Raw genomic sequence first — 25,405 nt, forward strand, 5'->3', positions numbered from 1 at the left:
GCGGAAAACGAGTAATATGGTGGCGGTGTCTGTAATATGGCGGGCGGTGTCTGTAAGACACCGCCCGCCATATTACAATGGGCATACTTCAATGCCTTTCTGTGAGAGGCAGGCGGTGTTCACTCTGAGGGCCCCCTGTGAAGGCCAAAGGGGGTGGCACACCCCCTGCCTTTGCATAATAGAAGAGGCAGGCACCGCGCGGTGCCTGCCGCTTCTATTGTGCAAAGGCGTACTGTTTTTTTCAACATTGTGGCGGGCGGTGCAGTGAGCACCGCCCGCCACAATGTTAAATCGTGAAATGCGCCCGCTACTGTGGCGGGCGCATCATGATTGTGATGTTGGGACCCCGCCCTTTAGGCGGGCGGTCCCGATTGCCGCGAGGGTGGCGGGCGGTCCCGATTGCCGCTAGGGTGGGGGGCGGGCAAAGCCCGCTCGCCATCCTAATGGACCCCTAAGTATAAACATTGCAGGTGAGACCTAGTGCCTTTGGTAATCCTTGTTGCAAAGTGCTATGAAATGGCTTTCAGTCTGTTTGAGGACTACATAATAAAGCAAACAAATTAACTATGAAAACGTAATGCCAGATTTTTTTTTGCTGTCTGCAGAATGAACGGCTGAATCGATAACAATACAAAGTTGTTTATATGTGTATTTCTCCAGGAGGCGCATTAATTAGTCCACTGAAAACATTACCCATTTCTATACACTAGTATCTCACTTGCGCCATCCAAGTGCTTCTTTACTCCTGTTTGGGGAAGAGGGGTCAACTGTGTTTGCACAGATAATTGCAAGGGCCTCAGAACGGACCTGTTGACTGGGCAGACCCGTTCGTGGAAGGCTTCCGAGCCATAATCTCCATTCAACTTAGTGCGCAAGTAATGCCTTAGCTTCCAAGGCTGGGGGAGGTGAAAAGGCACTCGAGAGAAAACGTGTGCGAGTTTATTTGCCAGAAGCTTTGTTCAGAAAGCGCGAGCTGTGTGCTTTCCCAGCCTAGGAGAGAAACGCGGCTTTCCTTACAGCAGGGAGGGTAGGCAGCATGGAGAAGAAGAGACGGAGGGTTCGTGGAAACCTAATAACTTCTCCTCCCTTCCTCTCTTTAGGGGACCTGCCGCCCAATGATGACCAAGGACCCCGGCCGCGGAAGACCTCCCCGGTGAGTAGTTGCACTTTCTCTCTGTTGGGTCCGAGGGAGCGGCTGGGTTTGAGAGCACCCGAGGGTGGCAGTGGGAGGAGGAAGGGCGGTGGGAGGAGGCCGTGGTCAATTTGTGGAAGCCGGGCAGGCCTCCGATTCGGCAGTAGCCGTCATCACTGCATGATACAGTCATCAAAGCGAAAGCCAGTCAGCTGATTGTTTACATTACTTCAGACAGTTTTTAAAAAAAATGAGAACGAGTGATGGCAATCTGCCACACAGTAGCTGTTTACGAGTCAGAATTGTACTCTAGACACCACGCAACAGAAAATAGATCTGGGCTGCAAATAAGAGTGGCCCTCATTAGTGAATCAGAGCGTTAAGAACGTGTCCCCAACTCCCCATATCAGTAAATCCGCTAGCAAAAAAAATAAAAAAATTGCTGGCATTCCAAATCAGGGCAGTTTGGAACTTGGAAAGACACGCTGTATATGTGTTTATGTAAGATATGTGGGTGACTGCATGCATTTGTGCCTGCAACAGTCAATTTGTAGCAGTGCCAGAGAACAAAATGGTCCACTACACCATAAAACAGGCCCACAAACAGCCAAATAACTAGCCCACACACACTAGCCTGTCAGGTGAGCCCTTCGACACTGATGGATTGCCCTATAGGCAAATCCAACCCTGCCAGACATGTCAAAAGGAGAACAAAGTGTCTGATTAAAGGTAAAAGGGCCCTTAGAGTCCTGTAAAAAGTTTACTGGTACAGTTCAACTTGGAAGCCTGAAAAAAAGTATTACAGTCCCGTACTAAGTGGCAATTGTAGTCTCATTAACTCTATGGGAGCCGTGCTCTGGTCCAAGTTGCCATAACCCTATTAAAAAGTTCAGCATTTCTGTCCAAATGTGACCTTAGAAATGCCCAGTTTTTCCGATTTAAAATACACAACTCCGTTTAAACATTATCCCCTTTCCAATGGTACTCCTCCCTAGTAGATCCCTGCTTGGGGATTGCCCCAGGAGGGTGATCCCCAAGCAGGGATCCACCCAAGAGGTACCAGGGAGGGGGGAGCGGCCCCTTGGGCAAGGGCCTTTGCTCCCCCCATATTTTTATGGGCATATTTAGTCTTTCTGCCCCCCCTCGGGGGCAGATGGGGCAGGAGCCCCCAATTTGCCCCCCCGGGGGTGCGGAAAGCCCACTAGATACCAGGGATTTTTTTTTACTTTGAATTAGGGGTGGGGGCTGCGCAATATGGGCATGCCAATGGCCCCACCTCCCTTGCCACAAAATGACAGTCTTTTGACCCTCCCGGGGGGACAGATGGGGGCAGTAGCCCCTATCTGCACCCAGGCAGGCAGGGCAGAAAACCCACTAGATACCAGGGATTAAAAAAAATATATAATTAGGGTTGGGGGCTGCCCAATATGGGCATGCCAAGGCCCCCACCTCTTCCTGCAAAGTACAGTCTTTCTGCCCCCCCCCATCCCACTAGAAACCAGGGTTTTTTTTCCAATTCAAATCAGAGGGTGGCTGCCCGATCTGGGCATGCCAATGACCCCACCCCTGCAAAATTACAGTTTTCTGCGGTAGCCCCCAAAATCCCCCCCCCCCCCCGGGGGCAGAAAGCCCACTAGACACTAGTTTTTTTTCCCCAGATGAATTTAGGGGTGGGAGTTGCCCAAGATGGGCATGCCAATGCCCCCACCCTACCCCCGAAAGAAAACAAAAGACTTTGTGTCCCCCAGGAGGCAGATGGGGCAATAGCCCCTGATTCGGTCCTGGGGGGGGAAGGGGTACAGAAAGCCCACTAAGCACCAGGGAATGTGAGGAAAATGTGTTTGTTTTTTTACAAAGTTTGTGGTTTGCAAGGACTTCTGGGTAACAGAACCTGGTGAGAGACGGACAAGACACCCTATCCTGGATTTCCCTGGCTGTCTAGTTTTAAAAAATATATAGGTTTGCTAGGTTTCCCTAAAAGCTGGTAGAGCTAGGGCTCAAAATCTACAGCTAGGCACTTTGCAAAAAAAGGGTCAGTTTTCACTTTGAAAATGTGGTGTGTCCACGTTGCGTTTTGGGCCATTTCCTGTCACAGGCACTAGGCCTACCCACAAGTGAGGTACCATTTTTCTTGGACAATTTCGGGGAATACGGGTTGGGTGGAATTTTGTGGATCCACGCATATTCCAGAACTTTCCACCACTGAAATGAGAGGAAAATATGTTTTTTTAGGATACAGTTTGACGGTTGCAAGAGATTCTGAGTAACAGAACCTGGTGAGAGCCGGACAAGTCACCCCTTTCTGTATTACCCTGGGTGTCTAGTTTTCAAAAATATATAGGTTTGCTGGGTTTCCCTAGGTGCAGGCAGAGCTAGGGATCAAAAGCTACAGCTTGGCACTTTGCAAAAAAGGGTCAGTTTTCAATGTGAAAATGTGGTGTGTCCACATTGCGTTTTGGGCCATTTCCTGTCGTGGGCACTAAGCCTACCCACACAAGTGAGGCACCATTTTTCTCAGAAGACTTTGGGAAATGTGGGGTACGTGGGATTTTGTGGATCTGCGCTGATTCCAGAACTTTCGACCACAGAAATGTGAGGAAAATGTTTTTTTTTAAGATAAAGTTTGAGATTTCAAAAATGTATAGGTTTCAGGGGTGTAACACAGGCCCCTGCAGCCCCCGCGGTGTGGGGGGGCCTCAAACTCCAAGTGGCCCCTCAGTACCTCACTCTGGCCGGAGAGCTCCTGATTGAGCTCGGAGGGGGCCCCTCTACATACCGGGCAGGGAGGCCCCCTCACTTTTCATTACGCCAGTGATAGGTTTGCTCGGTTTCCCTAGGTGCTGGCAGAGCTAGGGTTCCAAATCTACAGCTACTCACATTGCAAAAAAAGGGTACGTTTTCACAGTGAAAATATGGTGTGTCCACATTGCATTTTGGGCCTTTTCTTGACACGAGCACTAAACCTACCCACACAAGTGAGGTACCATTTTTCTCGGAAGACTTTGGGAAATGTGGCGCGGGTAGAATTTTGTGGATCCATGCAGATTCCAGAACTTTACACCTCAAAAATGTGAGGAAAGTATGTTTTGTTTTTACAAAGTTTGAGGTTTGCAAGGGATTCTGGGTAACAGAACCTGCTGAGAGCCAGACAAGTCACCCCATCCTAGATTCCCCTGGGTGTCTAGATTTAAAAAATATATAGGTTTTCTAGGTTTCCCTAGGTACCGGCAGAGCTAGGGTTCAACATCTACAGCTAGGAACTTTGCAAAAAAGGGGTCCTTTTTTGCATAAAAAAGAAGTGTCCATGTTGCGTTTTGGACCGTTTCCTGTCACGGGCACTAGCCCTACCCACACAAGTGAGGTACCACTTTTGTCTGGAGACTTCGGGTAACACAGAATTGTAGAGCAACTGTTATTTCCTATTGACTTTCGATGAACGTCTCACTTCCAAATGAAAGACAATGTGTAAAAAAGTAGTCACTTTGAAAAATATCCTATAATTCTCATGCTAGTATGGGGATTCACAATTTCGGAAATGTGCAAATAGCTACTGTTTCTAAACTCTATATTTTGTTCCAATTTCAGAAATACATAGGTATCTTTCATACCGATTTTTTACTGCATACATTTTCCCAAATTAATTGCTATATACTCGGCCCTCTAGGGCTGGCCAAACCGGCATGCGCACTTGGCATGTTCACCACTGGGCTGTGTTACACAGCCCATGGAGAACTGCCCAATCTCCCAGGCACTGCCTAAGCATCCAAACAGGACGCTGAGATCAATCACGATGCTGCTTCTGCAGCGTCGTGATTGGCTGAGAGAGTCTGGAAACCTGGGTGCTTCCGCTGCTTCCAGCAGACCTTCCTTCCAGGACGAAGGAGAGACATGAGGCTGTTTGAGAGGCGGCGTGGCGGAGAAGGTAAGTTTATTTTTATTTATTTTTTGTAATACATCCACCTAACCACCCCACCACCCCCGTTCTGAGGCAGCTGCCACTGTAAAAGTGTAATAGTATTCTTCAGGTATGCCAATAGTTTTCAATTGAAGGTAGAAGGATTATGTTTGCTTTATGGTTTAGTGCTAACAATAAAACTCAATAAACACCCAGATTCCCACTTCTCAAACAGGAAGGAATGCCTACAGTTAGGGTATCTCAGATCAATGAGTAATACCCCCAGGGGTTGTTTATCAGCAACTGGAAGCTGAACTAGAACCAAAATATGAAGGAAGTGTGCTTTATTGGATGCTCGGACTTTTGAACTGTAGTGATATGATGGGCACCTAACAGGATGGTCAAAAGTAACAATTTTGGAGAATGACCTCACACAACTGTAAGAACAGATTAATTTTTACCTTTTTACTCTGCATCCACTCTCAGAAAGGGAAAAGTATCCTGGCAACCAAAGCAATAGCAGACATCTTAAGAGTAAAGAATGATTATTTTAATATTCTTCCTGTAGGGAGAAACAGAGTTAATGTTGAAACATATATACACACACACACATTAATGTACTGGAATCTCATAGCAATCACATTCTTGCACATGTGAAACAGTCAGTGGTTGTCCGTTTATTCTAAAAAAGAGTTTTTGGTTTAATGTGAAATGTTGTGGGTGATGACCATAGCTGGAGATATTCCTTTAAATTAAACAATAAGCATTGCCAGTGACAATAGGTCTGGATTCAAAGGAATGTTGTATGTTAATGTGAAGGTTTACAAGTAAACAGAATGGGAATAGATATGTATTTGTGTGGAAGCAAAGAACTATAGAATAATATTGGTGGAGGTTATAAAGTCAGGTGACAGTTGCACTGTCAACAAAGACCTAAAAATCCATGTAGGTTAATGTGTTGTATGGCGTTTTAAATTCCGAATGGATTTTCCAGATTCATGTACTTATATAGGTACAATTCACGTTGCCCTTATATAGGCATAGAAATCAAGCTCTTATTTAGGCGTAGCCCTTGCTACCCAATACATGCATGGCTACTTCCATTCGTTCATCAAACGTCACAATGATTTCTTGGAAAACCAGCTTAAGCCGTTAGGGACTTCCCCTTGCTTGAATATTGATTTCCCCAAGAACTCAGTTACTTTACAATGAACAACTATTCTCCAGGGGTTCATTCATGACGTTCATATGCCCGACTTTACGTCAAACATGGCATTCCTAAACATCTTCAAGGTATAAATATACCTTCGCTTGCTATAGCAAAGCACAGTTGTTCGGAGCAGTTCGACGACCTACTAGCCCGACGCAGCTCTCTACAGCAAGTGCCAAGGAAGGCGACTCTCCAATTGACGCACTGATCAGGAAGCTGACCTTCTCTGCCGAGAATCCTCCTCCAGTGTTTCTGACTCCCCTTGCAGGGTGTTGGGAAATCGAGTCCTGAGACAGAGATACCAGACCTTCTTCATTCTAACAAGGTACTGAGCTGATTAGAACCTAGAGAAACCTTTGGTAGATTCTTGGCAAAACTAACCATATGCAAAAGACCATACTTACTTCCTCCCTCGTACTGGACTTAGGTTAGGTACATTGGGGTACGCGTGTTTTAGAAGCACCATTTGAGTATTTTAGTCTATGTTATTTATGTATGTATTTTTATATGGCTTAGAAACCATACAATGTTCTTACAGTATTAGTTCATAATAATATTCTCGCTTTACGCATTATACTTTGCATTCTGTCTAACGATTGTAGCATTTCACCTCTCTTGCATGAGAAAGAAGACTGTTCAATAAACCTTTTATTGTAAAACGCCAGTCTCCTATCTCTCTGCAACTCTATAGAAACGAAGCATGCACGATTGACTGAGTGAACTAGTTATCTATTGTTTCCGCGACTCTGAGAGATATTTTCTTATTCTTGGGAAACAAAGTTGTCATGTTTATGCGGTTGTCAGAAATGAATCCCTTCTTGTGAATTCCAGAAAGTTTTTAGTGACCTCTGAGCTAGCTGACACTCACTATTAAGTTTAGTATATTCGATAGAGACCTATTGACTTAAGTCCTACGTCAAATCTATAATATATATTATTCCAATGCGCAGAGCCTATTGGGAATATAAGAACTACACTATACACTACTGCCCTCTTCTCCTCTGTGCTGCCGCCACATACAACTAGTTATCTAAGAAACTTTAGTAGCATTCCAATATCATGTGTGTCCCTGAAAATCCAAGCTTCGGCAGCTGGATAAATGAACAACACAATCACAGCTGTGTAGAGAGCAAGCACTTCTTTGTGGCTGCACAGAACATTTGCCCAATCAAAACATATACTTCTAGCTCCCAATATATGGGCGGAGCTAAAACCTTTCTCTAATGATGCTCAAATAATTGTCTGGCCACAGCTGCACTGTCAAACCAGGACATACAAATTGGTGATTGTATTGCTGATTCATGGATCACCTATTCATGCTGTGATCTTAGGATATAGTGTGGTTACGGTCAGGAGTCTATACCTACCAATTGCTACCAAAGTGAAAGAGTGGAGAGGCATAGGTGTTATTGAAAGCACGGTTTCCAATTGAAAGAGTCACCGAGCCTATCAAATGGATGTTTCCCTATCTTTAATGTCTTGATTTTATTAAAGACCAGAGGTGAGCATTATGTGTTTTTTGCTTGCTTTATTCTAGCATATTTCCCATGAACCCTTGGAAAAATAACTACAAAGTGATGTGAAACTGCATGCTTCCCAATTAATAGTCAACCAGCCTATCTACACCCTTGACAGTAAGCCACAAGACCTCTTTCCTTGTGAAAGCTAACATTAATTGTAGTAAACCATAGGAACAGGGACCAAAATAATGGTGCAAGCCTTTAACAAAGCAAGGGGCTCTATTGCGAGGTTCAAAGCAAAAGTCCGATCATGTTGTTTCTTGATAATGAGAGTTGAGTCAAGGGCAATTATGTGTTCTGCCAAAGAATAAGTTATAAGAGTGGTGGGATATTACTCACCTCCCTGTCTTTAATAAAATGAAGACTTTCCGTTATGAAAGCTAGGGAAATCTCCATTTTATTACAAGGCTGGAGGCTCATTTTATGCTTTGTTAAGGCATAATCACAACAACATTAGCTACAAGAGGAAAAGGTTGCTGATTTGAGAATGTTGTCCAAGCCAGCTTCAGCCCAAAAGGCTATAGATGACATTGCCCCTCTAGTAAAATGAACTCCGAAAGCACTGGTATCAATTTCAGCTAGCCCTGTGACCCATCAGACCCATATGGTTTATGAGCTCTCCCAAAAAAAATTAAACAAAGGGGACATCTCAGGTAAGCAATTTTCTGTTTGTATGCTTTCAAAAAGGAAAGTGGACACACATCAAATTAGTTTTTCTCCTTCAACAAACATTGAAACAAACACCTGAAGGTGTTTCTAGCCCTGAGGTAAAATCTAAGCGTCTGATATCAGCTAGATATTTCCAATGAACAACCTCAAAATTAAATTGAAATCCCATATCTGATTCTATTTAGGTACAGGTGGATTATAAATTCTAACTCTCATCAACAGCCGACTTATCAGTGTTTGCTCTCACACTGTTGCACCAATCACTCTGATATGTTCTGCAGAAATTGCTGACATGTGGGTGTTTATGGTTCTGTGTGATTTCCCTTTGAAAGCTAAAACGGTTACAAAATTCCCTACTAGAAAAATCTGCTGAAAAAGGGCCAATATTGCTGTCCAAATACTATTCCTTTCTGTCCAAGTGGATTGGTAAGCGTTGGTGGTCTCTGTGGCCCAGGCTTGCCAGATTAGGTGTGCAGCATCTGCCAAAATTCCTAGAGTTCTCCAGGCTCACCCCAAACCTTCCAGGCTAGCAACACTAGAGACTGATTAAGGATAATTTTTTGAACTTGTCTTTGTGGATCCAGCAGTAAACACTGAAAAGACAGGTTTAGAATTGGGTAGTATATTGAGAGTTCTAAAATGGAGGGATCCAAGTTTGGGCCTACCAGAGAGGAGTCTGGTGTACCAGCAAGGCATTCTGTCAATGAACATACTAGGAACAAGATATCCAAATGGGGGAAAGGCAGGATTTTGATATAAACACCAATATTCCAGGAAAGAATCTATGGCTAAATCCTGGTGATCCAGTTTTGAGCTGTGAAATGAAAGGAGTTGCTATTTCAATTGTGAGGCAAAGAGTTTTGTGGAGAAGGGACCCCATTTTTAAAATTGAAGGGTGAACACAAAATTGAAGGGTGAATTGCTTCAATCCCAAAGGTGCCTGAAACACCAATCAGCTATTTTGTGCATGCTGCCTAGAAGATATTCTGCTTGGACAGAGAGTTTTCTCCAGATGATCAAGCCACCACTGACATTCTAAACAGGATTCTTGATCCAAATTAATTGTGTCAAAAGATGAAAGCCCTCATCGAAGTTAACAAGTATTCAGTCTCCAGCAGGCTTGATAACGGAAGTGTTCTAGAGAAGTGGCCTTAATGGAGGATGCCTGCAGACCAACCAAATGAGATAGAATTCTGAGAGATGCTGTGTAAATTTTTAAAACATCAGAGTCTCCTGTTTTATCTTTTTCACTTTGTCTTGCCATTGTTCTAATGATGCTTTGTCGGAATTAATAAGGAAATATAAGAATTCTATATGTTTTGAGGGAACCAGACATGATTTTTCTTCATTTATCAAAAACCCTAGCTTTTGTAACAGGTCGATGAAATCTCTTAACTGACTTTGAGAAAGATCTTTCTCCTGAGCTATAATGAGCAAGTGGTCTATATAAACTATCAGCTTCCTTCCCTGAAATAAAAAATGGACTATCAACTGTCCCAATACGTTCATGAAGCACTAAGGTGTTGATGAATAATCTTAAGCAAGAGATTTGAAATGAGAATTGTAAAAATGTACCTGAGGTTTGAGTACCTCTTTGATGATATTTGCAGTTTCCAAAAAGCCTGAGTCTCTCTGGGTAGAACTGCAGTTTACATCTTGTTATTAACCATAGAAAACTCTGAAATTAGTTTTTCCTCTTGTATGGTATAGGTCGGCAAAGTGTCTCCTGCCTTGTCAAAAACCTGATGTCCCAAAAGTTTTCTTCAAATCACCCTTTGTAGAGATGACATAAATTACTTATCTTGACTGTGAGCAGCAAGAAAAGAGGACTTGTCGCACCCAATCAAGAGTGTTTATAAGCTGGTTGACTGATTATTGGTTAACATACACTGTGATATTGAGTTCTAGTTATTTTCACAGAGGTTCACAGAAAATGTAGCTGCTTTTTTTGATCTTGGTTGCTTTTTTAATACAGCAAGGAGAGAATGCATTACCTCCTTGTCTGTCTTCCTTGATGCAGTCCTTATGTATGATCCTTTTCTTTTCTGGCAGAACCAATTCCCTAGCTGAAACCCAAAATGTTCCCCCAAGATGGCCCCTATTACCCATGAACCACCACAAAGGAGACGAACAAACGAAGCACTTTCTGTTTTGTTTTTTTCTGGAAAAGGTATGCCCTATTCTGACACTCGTCTGGGGCTTCGGTAAGTGTTTGTTTTGTTTTTTCTGCCTTTTTATTTGCTGTTTTACTTTACTTTAGAAAACAGGGCTTTGTTTCTGGTTTTTACGCTTGCACTTCGGCATGGCACGTTTTCCCCCCCATGGGGTCTTGTTTAGAGGGGCTGTTGGGTCTTTGCAATCGTCATACGTGTCCAGCTCTGGCTGCTCTGCTTTAGCTGGCGAAGCCGGGACAAGGAGGCTTTTTGTTCCTTACTCGTAGCACTATGCAGATAGCTGGCAGGGCTATGTTCTTCTGCTTTTGGAGTTCTGCTTTAGCTGGCTTTTTTGTGCTCTTGTCAGGACTCACAGAGCGGTCCTTTTGGGAGTCAATGGTGCCTAGGTTTGCCAGGCTTTTTCTCCCTGTGTGATGGATGGGGATTATATGGTACTGGCCCCTCCCTCCGGTCCGCTACAGTCATTTTCCATGTGACTTTAGGTCATGGGGCACCCGTATATAGCCCGTATTGGCTTGTGCCTTCTCAGTATTTTGGCGTTTGGGAGATTTTTCTGATTGGTGTTGGCATGCTATTGAGTCTGATGGGATGGTCGCTGGTCCTTCAGTGTAGCATTCTTTGCTGTCCATAGTGTGATGTCGTATGAGTGGAAGGAGGCTGACAAATCAGCCTTCCCTCTGTTTTTTTCCCCACCGTTATCCAGTAGACAAGTTTGCTGAGGAGTTTTCATTGCTGGTTAAGCGGGATAATCTCATGGCTGGTAGGTCCACTCATTGGAATGATGCAAAGGATAGGACGGGGGATGGTGTGGTTAAATGGTGTTATGCTGTCACCAATTTCTCTGTGCGTGCGAACACCTACAGCATTTTCAGGCCTTGTCAGACCGTATGTCTGAGGGTTCAGGTTGTTTGGATCTGCTGGCACTCATGAAACTAGTTCCCTTTTTGTCTGAAGTGTCCTTCGACAGCTTGTGTGCTTCCTTGGCTACTTCTGGGGTGGCTGTTGCTGCTCGTAGACATCTGCGGATGCACAACTGGAAGGCTGATGCTGCTCTGAAGGCTGTTTTGATGAGACTACCCTTTGAGGGCCATAAGCTGTTTGGCCAGCAGCTTGAGAAGATGGTCAAGAAGTCGGTGGAAAACAAGAAGTTGGTGGCTCCTGCGAGACCCTTTCTGAGGGGCAGGAGTCTGGTATTTAAGAGGGCTTTTCCTTCTGGCTCTTGAAGGGGTTCAGCCCAGCCCTTTTTGGTCGGGGTGGCAGCTGGGGCACCCCGTATCCAGACACATCCCGGTTCCTGTCTTCCTCTTCAACTGCCAACACACAGCCTCCCAAAGCATAACTGCTGGCATTCCTCTCCAGTGGGAGGAGGCCTTCCAGATTTTCAGGACCAGTGACGAATGGATGTGTCGGATGCCTGGGCCTTGCAGGTCATGTCCAGGAGGTATCGCTTGGAGTTTTGGGAAGGTCCGGGCTCTTTCTTCTGGGATATCCGGTGCGTCACCTTGCCCTGTTGGTTGTGATTCGGCAACTCCTGGACAAGGGGGCAGTGGTTAAGGTTGCCCCGAGGGAACACCAGCTGGGCTTGTACTCCATTCTTGTTTGGGTCCAGACTTGTGTTGGACTTAAAGGCTTTGAATCATTCCTGGTTGCTCAAACTTTCAAGATGGTCACCCTGCAGAGTTTCTTTCCAGTGTTGAGTCCTGGCCTGTTCCTCACATCTTTAGAACAGCGGGATGCTTATTTGCACGTCCTAATCTGTCTTCTGCATCAGCAATATCTAAGGTTTTTGGTGGAGGGCCGCCATTACTAATTTCGCTCCCTCCGCTTCTTATTGGCATCAGCTGCCAGAGTTTTCACCAAGCCACTGGCTCGACGATTGGTTAATTGCCTCTTCTTCTCTTTCTATGGCTTGCCAAGATGTCGAGGAGGTGTGCATCCTGTTGTGCACACATGGATTTCTGCTCATTGCCTTGAAGTCCCAACTGCATCCGTTCTAGTCTCTGCAGTTTATGGGGGCCCTCTTCCGGATGGACTTGGGAGAGTTTTGTTTGGCTCTTGCGAGGAGGGACAAGCCGATGTTGCACTGTCTTCCCTCATGTCTTTCCCGTCAACTCCTATGATGCAGCCGGCTCCAGGGGACCAGAGCTTCCACTCTAGCTCTGGTCCCCTGGAGCCGGCTGCATTTGTATCCCTTGGTGCATCATTTTCTGCAGCACTGGAATCCGGTGTCTCAGTATTTTAAAGTCCGGCTTCCTGTCACTTGGCGGGTGGTACGGGACCTGCATTGGTGGTTGAACCCGGTCAACCCCAACAAGGGTCATTAGTTGTGTGTTCCCCCTCCGGTGATCATCTCCACCTATGCCAACGGTCTGGAGTAGGAAGTGGTCCTGGGGATTTTTTCTGGTCAGGGGTTGTGGAGCAGGGTGGAGTCTCTCTATTCTTCCAACTGGAAGGAGCTGGCTGTGGTTCGTGCAGCTCTGTTTCATTTCCCCCCTTCCATCAGGGATCAGGCATGTGTGTCCAGACGGACAATCAGGTCACAAGGTCTTATGTTTGTCATCTCGGGGTGATGATTCCTGCCCTGTTTGTCATGGCCAGGAAGGTGGGGTTATGGGTGGAGCAGAATCTTCTTTATCTAACTGGAGTCTATCTTCCAGGGTGGGAGAATGAGCCTGCTACCAGCTCAGTCATCAGTTTCTGTTGTCGGTGTCTCTGTGTCTCTACCCCAAGGTCTTTCAGGAGGTTTGTCTGAGGTTCGGGTCCCCCTGGCCTGACCTGTTTACCACAGAGGGCAATGTCCTTCTCCCCTCTTCTGCTCCTTGATTCCATCCCGAAAGGCCTGGGCCACAGATGCCCTTTCGATTCCCTGGCCAGGGGGTCTCCTTTATTGTTTTCCACTGATCCACTTGATTCCCAGGGTGTTGCAAAAGGTTATCTCTGACCATGCTCGGGTTCTTCTGGTGGTTCTGGGATGGTCAAGGCCTTAGTTCCCTCTGCTTCTTCAACTGTCAGTGGGTCCTCTCTGGGTGTTTCCTCTTTTTCCCTCTCCTCTGAGTCATCCCATTCTGGTGCCTTCCTTCCTGCAGTGTCCCAATCTGGGAGTCTGGCGGCTGAGCGGTGTAATCTATTAGATCTGGGTTTTTCAGAGGCTGCTGCTACTACATCCAGTTGTCCCACAAGCTGTCAACTCGCAAGTCGTGTGATCGTCATTGGGGTCACTTTTATAAGTGGTTTAATTCTAAAGTGTTGGTTTCCTCCTCTTGTCCTCCTTTGCAGATTTTAGATTTCTTGCAGGATGGCTTCACTTTGGGTTTGGCTGTTTCTACCCTTAGAGCCCAGTGGGTAGCCGTTTAGGGCTTTTGTGGGGGTGAACTATCTGGTGTCTTCCCTTTGCTCTCTCTGCTCCTTATGGGTAGGGTGGGAGAAATTGGTGCTTTGATGTCAGTATCTCCATTTCTCCATTTCTTGCCAGATGAGGTTGTTCTTAGGCCAGGTCTGGCTTTCCTTCCTAAGATTCCTTCTTGTTTTCATTGTTAAGAGGACATTGTCCTTCTGGTTTTCTTTCCCGACTCTTCTTTGGCGGAGGAGATTTGTTTACACTCCCTGGATCTTTGTCGGGCTTTGTCCATTTATTTGGAGCATTCTTCTTCTTTTCGGCTGGCTGATTCCCTTTTTGCTACTTTTGGTCTTCCAAATAAGGGTTCTCGGCTTTCTACGGCCTCCATTTCCAGCTGGATTAAATCTGCCATTGTGAGGGCTTACCAGGTGTCTGGGTCTTCTTCTCCTCCGGGCGGTCTTTCAGGGGGCCTCTCTGCATGATGTGTGTGCTGCGCCTACTTGGAGTTCCCATCATACTTTTCTTTCCAACCATCGTTTGCAGTTAGTTGGGCTTTTTTCCTCCTCATTTGGGGTTCATGTCCTGTCTGTGGCGGAGGATGATTCTGCTACTTTTGTAACTTGTGCTGCATTGGTTTTTGTATTTGTATTAAAACTTTGCTTGGTTCTGCATCCTTGGTGTTTCACTGGTGTGTTTCTTTCCCGTGTTTGTGTTTGGAAGCAGGAATTGATTTGCTTGGGTATTGTATCATGTGCAAGGACTGCATCCAAGAGGACAGATGAGGAGGTAATGCCCCGGGTACTTAATGGTAATCTTCATTACTCCAAGTCCTGGTCTTCCTGTATGCAGTCCTGAGTCCTGCCCTCCCATCTGGCATGGCAGTTGACCATTTTCTGTTTTCGCATGTCTTTTGGCGTGGTATGTTACAGGAAGTTCTTCGTTTGTCTCTCCCTTTTGTGTTGGCTCATGGGTAACGGGGGCCATCCTGGGGGAACGTTTTGGGTTTTAGCAAGGGAATTGATTCTGCCAGAAAAGAGAAGTATCATTACTGAGGACTGGCTCCAGGAAGACCAGGACTCGGAGTAATGAAGATTACTGGTAAGTAGCCAGGGATTATATATAAGCCTCCAGTCTTCTAATAAAATGTAAGTTCATTAGCACACTTTTTAAATGAGACAATAAGACACCTTGCAAGTCTTTAGACAATAACAATTTAGAGTGCACAACAATAACTGTGGAATGCACATGGATTTATCAATACACAGTTTACTATCAGTGTTTGTACACCACTGTGCATTATTAATGATTGTCTCACAATTTGGCATGGAGCACCTGAGAAGCTGCAGGGCCTTAAATATAAATATGCACTTCACTTGCCACTTTGATCCCCACAACCACAAAGGCATTATTCCATTTGCTAGCCTCTGATTCTAGGTGTGCTTGTATAGCAGACACACCCTCTGCTGTCCCTAAGTCCTCTTCTGCCTGCAAGCTCAGTCCATATGCATTCTGCAGTCCCTCCATGTGGGGTCCTGTCCATTACCTCTCGTACTGACAGTGTGTCATCATTCACCACCTAACCAGTGGAAAGCTTTTTAGAAAACGTTTTAATATTCTCTCTAGCATTATTTGCCTCACAGTGTCACATGGCCTGGGACCACCAATCCTATCAGCACCTCAGACTTGTCTCTTTGGTCAAGGGTGCTCATCCAATCAATAATAAGGTAATCCCCTTTTTATATAAGGTAGGACAGGGAAAGAAACACTACACTGTTAGAATGAAAACCTTTCAAAGATCCAGAAAAGACATTAACATCTACAGTTTCACAACTGTCACATATGAATATGTGCTGAGACTTGCCACTGTTGCTGCTTGACAGTAACAAAGCTAGCCACAGGGGATGAAGGTGGACATTTCTCTCACCAGATGCATAGTTAGTTTTCACCTTTTCTACTTTCTTGAAAAATGGAAGTAGGACATGTAAAACAGGCAGTTTAATGTTGATGGTAGCAGGCACATACCAGTATTATTAGCCTAGTTTTCTCTAGTTTTTTGCTAGTTTTTACAATATATATGTCTATGCATGTATGTATGTATATGTGTATGTATGTATGTATGTATATATGTATGTATGTATGTATTTATTTGTGTATGTATTTATGTATGTATATATGAGGTGTCTGTATATTGAGAGACTAGCCAGCAGACACCATAACACTATACAGGGTCGAAGATAGAGCTGCATACAGTGATCACTGACATCATTTTGGAATCAACAATATTGTGTAACAGTAATATTGTGTTGAAAATATCGACTACAAAAATATTAGCATACTCTCCTTTGAATAGTAAGTATGAAAATATTGAAAAAATATTTCATACTACTATTGTTAAAAAACATACTAAAATCTAACTTCATCATATAAATATATATATATATATATATATATATTTCAAAATCCTTCGCAAAAATTCATACATACGCTCTCAGGAAAGTGAGTCCGAACCCACAAATGTTGGAACACAGGTTTATTCCACACAACGCGTTTCACCTAGCGGCTTGTTCACGTGTAGAAATTCGCCAAGACCAGACATAGTGATAAAGTTAATCATGAACATAAACAAAGGACCAATGTGCATATAGGTCACAAGTCGACAAAGAGATAATCGCCATCTTGAGTTAGTCAAATTTGCATATCAATTCCACAAAATAATACATCATTGTGATTCTCGTATTTTGTACAGACTCAATAGTAAGTGTGCAATCCTGTAAAAAATGGCAAGCGTGTATATGATGTAATCACGATAATACCTATCGAAAGTAAGTTCTACTGGCAAGTGCCCTCATACTTAAATACAATCGCCATCTTGGGTAAGTCTAATTTGCATCCAAATTCCACAAATAAGTTAAATAATTAATACATGGTTGCGATACTCATATTAGACTTATTGGCGTGCGCGCAAACGTGGCTGCTATGGCGAGCATGTATATTACTATGATGCAAATGTCCTCGAACGTGTATAATACTATGATGCAAATGTCCTCGAGACGATGATTCATGTCAACAGTAAGATCTACTGGCAAGTGCCCAGTCACTTAATAGTGATACAGAAAAATCATCATCAATCTTGGTCCAGTTTGAAAAGTTCATAAATATACCAAAAGTGAATAACATACGTGGTCTCGACTAAGGAGTGCAAAGGTTAGGTACGCCCGTGCAGGTGCATGTTCGTGAAATGGGCCCCTTCCTTTCCTCCTACTGAAAGAAAAAGAGAAGATAAAGTGAGAGAAAGATAACATAACAAATAAAAAGAAAACTGATCTCATATTAACCACCTACTTTACACAGGCAATAGCTATTCAGGAAGCACATAAAACATATGGAAACCCAATTTCTGACAACATATAGAAACTCATGTGTATATCATTCTTTCAAATGTATTTCCAGTTCCTCATCCATGTTGAGCCCACCCGGGGTTTTACTCTGGAAATCAATTATATAACGTGATTCTCTCTTTCTTAGGGCCAACACTCTATCACCCCCTCTTAGTTTCATGGGATGTGTTCCAAGATCATATAGCTGCAGTCTGAGATGTTAGAAAAGTGTTGCTGTTCGAAATGCTTAGCCACAGGGTACTTTGGATCGTGATTAGTTATCGCTCGTAGATGTTCTAGAACACGTTTCTTGGCAGCACACGTAGTGCTCCCAATGTACCAGAGACCACAAGTACACATAATGACATAAATAACAAAAGTCATGCCACATGTCAAAAATTGTGTCAACGTTTTGGTAACCCCATTATAAGTCACAGTGTTCCTGTAAATACTGTTTTTACAGGCCTTGCAGTGGCCGCATGGGTAAAAACCAACTAACCCATGTTGTGTACTAGGTGAGAGGTTCGTCACATCATTTCTTACCACCATGTCCCGGATGTTTCTGCTACGTCTATACGTGATGTTGGGTCTTTCGGGTATAGAGTTACCCAGTACAGTATCTGTTTTAAGGATATCCCAATTTTTTGTGATAATCCTTTTGACTCGCTGAGAATCTGAATTGAAAGTGAGGATCATCCGTGTGACATCCGATTCTTGAGAAACAATCTCAGGCTTATCAAACAGAGTGTCACTTCTGTCAACATCTGCTACTCGTTTGAGTGCTTTGTTCAGCACCCATTGTGGATTCCCTCTTTTGGAAAATCTATCAATGATATTGATAGTCTCCACCTCAAATGCTGACTTAGAATTACAATTTCTCCTTGCCCTCAGCAGTTCACCATATGGTATGCTCCATTTCAGTGATTCAGGGTGACTGCTGAGGGCATGTAGGATACTGTTGCCAGCGGTGGCTTTCCGAAATAATGAGGTATGTATGGTGTTATTGACAATATCCAATTTGACATCAAGATATTCAGTAGTAACACTGCTGATGTTACCAGACAAATGGATGTTGGAGCTGTTGGTGTTCAATTTCTCAATAAAGGATTCCGCCTCCTCCCTTGTCCCACTCCACACAATGAACAAATCGTCAATGTAGCGGAGCCACATGACAATTTTGGTCAGATCCGCCGATAGGGTCGTACTTGCAAATATTTTCTCTTCCTAGAGTCCCAAAAAGAGATTCGCGCAGCTCGGTGCAAAGCACGACCCCATTGCAGTACCTTTGATCTGCCTGTAGAGGGCACCATTGAAGGAAAAAATGTTGTTTTGGAGACAAAATAATATCATCTCGACAACCATTTTGGTGTGTTCCCTATATCGCAATGCACGGTTAGATAAAAAGTGCTCACATGCCTCAATACCCAGTTGGTGGTCAATAGTAGTATATAGGGAATGAACATCCAATACCACAAACAGATAATCTGAGCGCCAATCAAGCTTCTCAATACGGCCTAGGAAGTCCTTCGTGTCCCTGATATAACTAGGTAGTTGACAAACATATTCCCTCAAGAAGAAGTCAACATATTTGGAGATATGTTCCCCAGCACTTCCTATGGAAGACACGATAGGACGTCCAGGAGGTTTGGTATCATGTTTGTGGATCTTAAGTAATAGATACAATATTGGGAGTTTGGGGTAATCCCTTTTTAGATAGCAGTACTCCTCCCATGTTAGTAAGCCTTTATCCTTCCAATTCACAAGTTTATCCCAGATAGAAATGATACTTTGGTTGTAAATCTGGTTGGTCACAGGTATATAAAAGTTAAGCTCACTCAGTTGACGCATAGCTTCACTAATGTAATCCTCCCTTTGTAGAATCACTATGTTCCCCCCCTTATCCGCAGGGCGGATAACTATAGAGGTGTCATCTTGGAGGTTTTTGAGGAATTTACGTTGGTTAGAGGATAGATTATTCTGGTTCCTATCTTTCATTTTTCCACATTTGCGCCTAAGGTCAGTCAATCCCATAACCATGCATTCATGAAAAGTATCTACACTATCATGCGGGAGTATTGGCATGAAAGTAGATTTCATTCTGAACTCTGTTTTAGCTGTAGCGCCTTGTTCTAATTGCATATCATTCAACACTTGTGTCACGCTCATATGTGCACTAGTGGTGACATCAGGAGTATCCAACTCCGCTATAGTGACCAGAGCATCTACATCACCAATCTCAAAATTCAAATCATTGACATAAGTCTCAGTATTCGACACAGGTCTAGCATTTTGTCCCAGTCTTTTAAGTTTGTGCCATTTCTTAAGTTTAAGTTTGCGCACAAACTTGAAAGTATCAATCCTCGCGTCAGTATAGTTAAAATGTGATGAGGGACAAAAGGATAACCCCAAACACAGAGTTCTTTTTTCATAGTCAGTTAGCTTTTTCTTGGACAAATTCACAATTGTTTTATTTACCATTATGGCATCCATTAGTATGTTTTGTTGGAGCACGTTGTGCGATTTCCCATGGCGCCCTTTGTTTTGTCGGTGTTCACAGCGTTGTTTGAGCCGTTTTTTGCGGTTGCGGCGTTTCAACTGAGTGATCTTAACTTTTATATACCTGTGACCAACCAGATTTACAACCAAAGTATCATTTCTATCTGGGATAAACTTGTGAATTGGAAGGATAAAGGCTTACTAACATTGGAGGAGTACTGCTATCTAAAAAGGGATTACCCCAAACTCCCAATATTGTATCTATTACCTAAGATCCACAAACATGATCCACAAACATGATACCAAACCTCCTGGACGTCCTATCGTGTCTTCCATAGGAAGTGCTGGGGAACATATCTCCAAATATGTTGACTTCTTCTTGAGGGAATATGTTTGTCAACTACCTAGTTATATCAGGGACAAGAAGGACTTCCTAGGCCGTATTGAGAAGCGTGATTGGCGCTCAGATTATCTGTTTGTGGTATTAGATGTTCATTCCCTATATACTACTATTGACCACCAACAGGGTATTGATGCATGTGAGCACTTTTTATCTAACCGTGCATTGCGATATAGGGAACACACCAAAATGGTTGTCGAGATGATATTATTTTGTCTCCAAAACAAATTTTTTTCCTTCAATGGTGCCCTCTACAGGCAGATCAAAGGTACTGCGATGGGGTCGTGCTTTGCACCGAGCTTCGCGAATCTCTTTTTGGGACTCTGGGAAGAGAAGATATTTGCAAGTACGACCCTATCGGCGGATCTGACCAAAATTGTCATGTGGCTCCGCTACATTGACGATTTGTTCATTGTGTGGAGTGGTACAAGGGAGGAGGCGGAATCCTTTATTGAGAAATTGAACACCAACAGCTCCAACATCTATTTGTCTGGTAACATCAGCAGTGTTACTACTGAATATCTTGATGTCAAATTGGATATTGTCAATAACACCATACATACCTCATTATTTCGGAAAGCCACCGCTGGCAACAGTATCCTACATGCCCTCAGCAGTCACCCTGAATCACTGAAATGGAGTATACCATATGGTGAACTGCTGAGGGCAAAGAGAAATTGTAATTCTAAGTCAGAATTTGAGGTGGAGACTATCAATATCATTGATAGATTTTCCAAAAGAGGGTATCCACAATGGGTGCTGAACAAAGCACTCAAACGAGTAGCAGATGTTGACAGAAGTGACACTCTGTTTGATAAGTCTGAGATTGTTTCTCAAGAATCGGATGTCACACGGATGATCCTCACTTTCAATTCAGATTCTCAGCGAGTCAAAAGGATTATCACAAAAAATTGGGATATCCTTAAAACAGATACTGTACTGGGTAACTCTATACCCGAAAGACCCAACATCACGTATAGACGTAGCAGAAACATCCGAGACATGGTGGTAAGAAATGATGTGACGAACCACTCACCTAGTACACAACATGGGTTAGTTGGTTTTTACCCATGCGGCCACTGCAAGGCCTGTAAAAACAGTATTTACAGGAACACTGACTTATAATGGGGTTACCAAAAAGTTGACACAATTTTTGACATGTGGGATGACTTTTGTTATTTTTGTCATTATGTGTACTTGTGGTCTCTGGTACATTGGGAGCACTACGTGTGCTGCCAAGAAACGTGTTCTAGAACATCTACGAGCGATAACTAATCACGATCCAAAGTACCCTGTGGCTAGGCATTTCGAACAGCAACACTTTTCTAACATCTCAGACTGCAGCTATATGATCTTGGAACACATCCCCATGAAACTAAGAGGGGGTGATAGAGTGTTGGCCCTAAGAAAGAGAGAATCACGTTATATAATTGATTTCCAGAGTAAAACCCCGGGTGGGCTCAACATGGATGAGGAACTGGAAATACATTTGAAAGAATGATATACACATGAGTTTCTATATGTTGTCAGAAATTGGGTTTCCATATGTTTTATGTGCTTCCTGAATAGCTATTGCCTGTGTAAATTAGGTGATTAATATGAGATCAGTTTTCTTTTTATTTGTTATTTTATCTTTCTCTCACTTTATCTTCTCTTTTTCTTTCAGTAGGAGGAAAGGAAGGGGCCCATTTCACGAACATGCACCTGCACGGGCGTACCTAACCTTTGCACTCCTTAGTCGAGACCACGCATGTTATTCACTTTTGGTATATTTATGAACTTTTCAAACTGGACCAAGATTGATGATGATTTTTCTGTATCACTATTAAGTGACTGGGCACTTGCCAGTAGAGCTTACTGTTGACATGAATCATCGTCTCGAGGACATTTGCATCATAGTATTATACACGTTCGAGGACATTTGCATCATAGTAATATACATGCTCGCCATAGCAGCCACGTTTGCGCGCACGCCAATAAGTCTAATATGAGTATCGCAACCATGTATTAATTATTTAACTTATTTGTGGAATTTGGATGCAAATTAGACTTACCCAAGATGGCGATTGTATTTAAGTTTGAGGGCACTTTCCAGTAGAACTTACTTTTGATAGGTATTATCGTGATTACATCATATACACGCTTGCCATTTTTTCCAGGATTGCGCACTTACTATTGAGTCTGTACAAAATACGAGAATCACAATGATGTATTATTTTGTGGAATTGATATGCAAATTTGACTAACTCAAGATGGCGATTATCTCTTTGTCGACTTGTGACCTATATGCACATTGGTCCTTTATTTATGTTCATGATTAACTTTATCACTATGTCTGGTCTTGGCGAATTTCTACACGTGAACAAGCCACTAGGTGAAACGCGTTGTGTGGAATAAACCTGTGTTCCAACATTTGTGGGTTCGGACTCACTTTCCTGAGAGCGTATGTATGCATTTTTGCGAAGGATTTTGAAATACGAAAACACCGGCACGCTCCACCGGAGTGTACGTCACCCCTCATTGGGTCCCAGTATCTCGGCAGGAGTATCATGGTGTTTGATATATATATATATATATATATATATATATATATATATATATATATATATATATATATATATATATATATATATATATATATATATATATATATATATATATATATATATATTCACTGAAAAAACCATAGGTTATAGACCATATATAGTTAGGAATTAGCATTTACAAAACCTTATTTTACTCACACAAAACAATTGAAATTCGCATATATAGTTAGTTGCACTAACTATATATCGCGCACCCGCAATCCACTGCTGATCATGTCACATATTACATCATTCATGACATGGTCAGTGACATCACTGATGACATCACTGATGACATCTCAAATGACATCACTGATGACATCACTGATGACATCTCAAATGACATCACTGATGACATCTCAAATGACATCACTGATGACATCACTGATGACATCTCAAATGACATCACTGATGACATCACTGATGACATCACTGATGACATCTCGAATGACATCACTGATGACATCACTGATGACATCTCATTTGACATTACTGATCACATCACTGATGACATCATTCATGTGATAATACGATGAACCTCTTCAGACTCTAATATACCCTTAGATACACTCAGTGTAAACAGACACTCACTGACTGTCACTCATCCATGGAGTTACTCACACACCTAGTCAGTCATGCAAAGAATCAATCACACCTCCATTTCCTCAACGATACAGTTATACACACCTTACTTATTCAAACATATACTAACACATATTTACTCTCTCATACAATCCCTGATACAAGTTCACAATGATCCATACAGCCACTCACACATTCACTGGCTCTTATGCACAGTTATTTATATATGTCAACTCTCACATGTACTGTGTTTTACATATGTACTTACTTTGACATGTAGAACTGAGATATCCATTCACTCACCAATACACTCATGCACACAGTCAACCGCCCATACAGCTGTTTCCACATGCACTTTTGAACCCATACATCTAGTGAATCAACTGCTCACACATCTATGCACAGAGTCATACACCTCCCAGCCACCCACACGCACACTCAGTCTCCCATACAAATACTTGGGCAACCAATCAATAACCCATATAGTTACTCATATAGCTACTGATCAACACATGCAGCAGTTTACAGAACAACAGACATAATGATGCACAAATTAAGACAGTTTAGTCACTAACCCATGCACTCAGTGAGACACATTTAATCACTCACTCATACAGTCAGTCATGCACCTACTAAATCCTTCATCCAGACACTTATACATCCACTCATTCTTCAATATGTAAGACATATTTTAACTTTAAAGAAACATACAGTCACTGGATGTTGTCATCAGTGATGTCATTTGAGATGTCATCAGTGATGTCATCAGTGATGTCACTGACCATGTCATGAATGATGTAATATGTGACATGATCAGCAGTGGATTGCGGGTGCGCGATATATAGTTAGTGCAACTAACTATATATGCGAATTTCAATGGTTTTGTGTGAGTAAAATAAGGTTTTGTAAATGCTAATTCCTAACTATATATGGTCTATAACCTATGGTTTTTTCAGTGAATTTTCAAGGTTTTGTAAATGCTAATTCCTAACTATATATGGTCTATAACCTATGTTTTTTTTAGGGAATTTCAATGGTTTATTAATAGCAAATATCAAAAGCTGTAAAATGTATTCTTCTTTTAAAGGAAAACTATATTTTATATGTATTTAATATAATTTTTTTATGTATATAAATTTTTTGAGGGAACGAATTTATCAACTATCATGCTGAAGAAGAGTGTGGGGAAAAAAAAACAAAGAGGACTAAGAGGAAAGAACATTCAGTTCAAAAATACAATTGCTTTAAAGCATGAAGTGCTTTTCCACACATTTACATTTAAATAACCCATATTAGAACATACAAAATATCTACAGAGGAGACGGTGTACATTGAATTTTAGACTCTTCATTGGTACCTACATGTTGGTACTTACATCACCCACACAACACAACAGCTCTATTCAGAGCTACCCTACCTCAAAGCACTCTAAAATATTATTTTAATATTTCCCTTGGTTTTCCCCTTGTTACGCTTTCCGGAACGCTACCCGGTGCGCGGACCGGGCGCTAACCGTGCGAAAATTAAAAAAAAAATGTTTTTATTTTTACATATATGGGCCTCCTCAGCCACCCTCAGAAAACCTAGGGGGTCAGGATATGTCTCCCGTGCCCCCTTATACCCATTCCCAACATTGTTTATCCTCCATCTTGTGACTAAATTCGTCCGAAACACAAGATGGCGGACTCCCGTTATGCTACCGGTGAGCTACCCGGTTCGCGTACCGGGTAGCGCTTCCACCGCGAAAAATCGAGAAAAAAATTATTTAATTTTTTTGACCCACGGGGCCCTTTAATAGCCCCCACATCAATCCTAGGGGGTCAGGAGGGGTCTACCTTGCCCCCTTTCATTCATTTCCCCCTTCGTTTATTTCCACGTCTTGTCTCTCGATCCTACCGAGAGACAACATGGCGGCCCCTCCGGACTGTTTAGAATGTTGACAGTCACCGGAGAGCCAATCCGCTTCTCCTCGCGAAGTTCCGTTACGCGTCTGGTACGCGAACCGGGGCGCTAACCGGGACGCTGTCA

At 42.9% G+C, this 25,405-nt stretch overlaps 1 protein-coding gene across 1 annotated transcript in view; it reads left to right on the forward strand.

The window, feature by feature from the left end:
* The window catches only part of SLC15A2 (solute carrier family 15 member 2), a 603,602-nt gene that overhangs the window by 69,484 nt on the left and 508,713 nt on the right, over positions 1-25,405 (forward strand). Inside the window, exon 2 of the mRNA XM_078682022.1 lies at positions 1,101-1,153. Within this exon, the coding sequence (XP_078538148.1) occupies positions 1,101-1,153 (53 nt within the window). The remainder of the gene's footprint in view (positions 1-1,100; positions 1,154-25,405) is intronic.

This window comes from Lissotriton helveticus, chromosome 3_1 (genome assembly GCF_964261635.1).
Source record: "Lissotriton helveticus chromosome 3_1, aLisHel1.1, whole genome shotgun sequence".
Taxonomy (NCBI): Eukaryota; Metazoa; Chordata; class Amphibia; order Caudata; family Salamandridae; genus Lissotriton; species Lissotriton helveticus.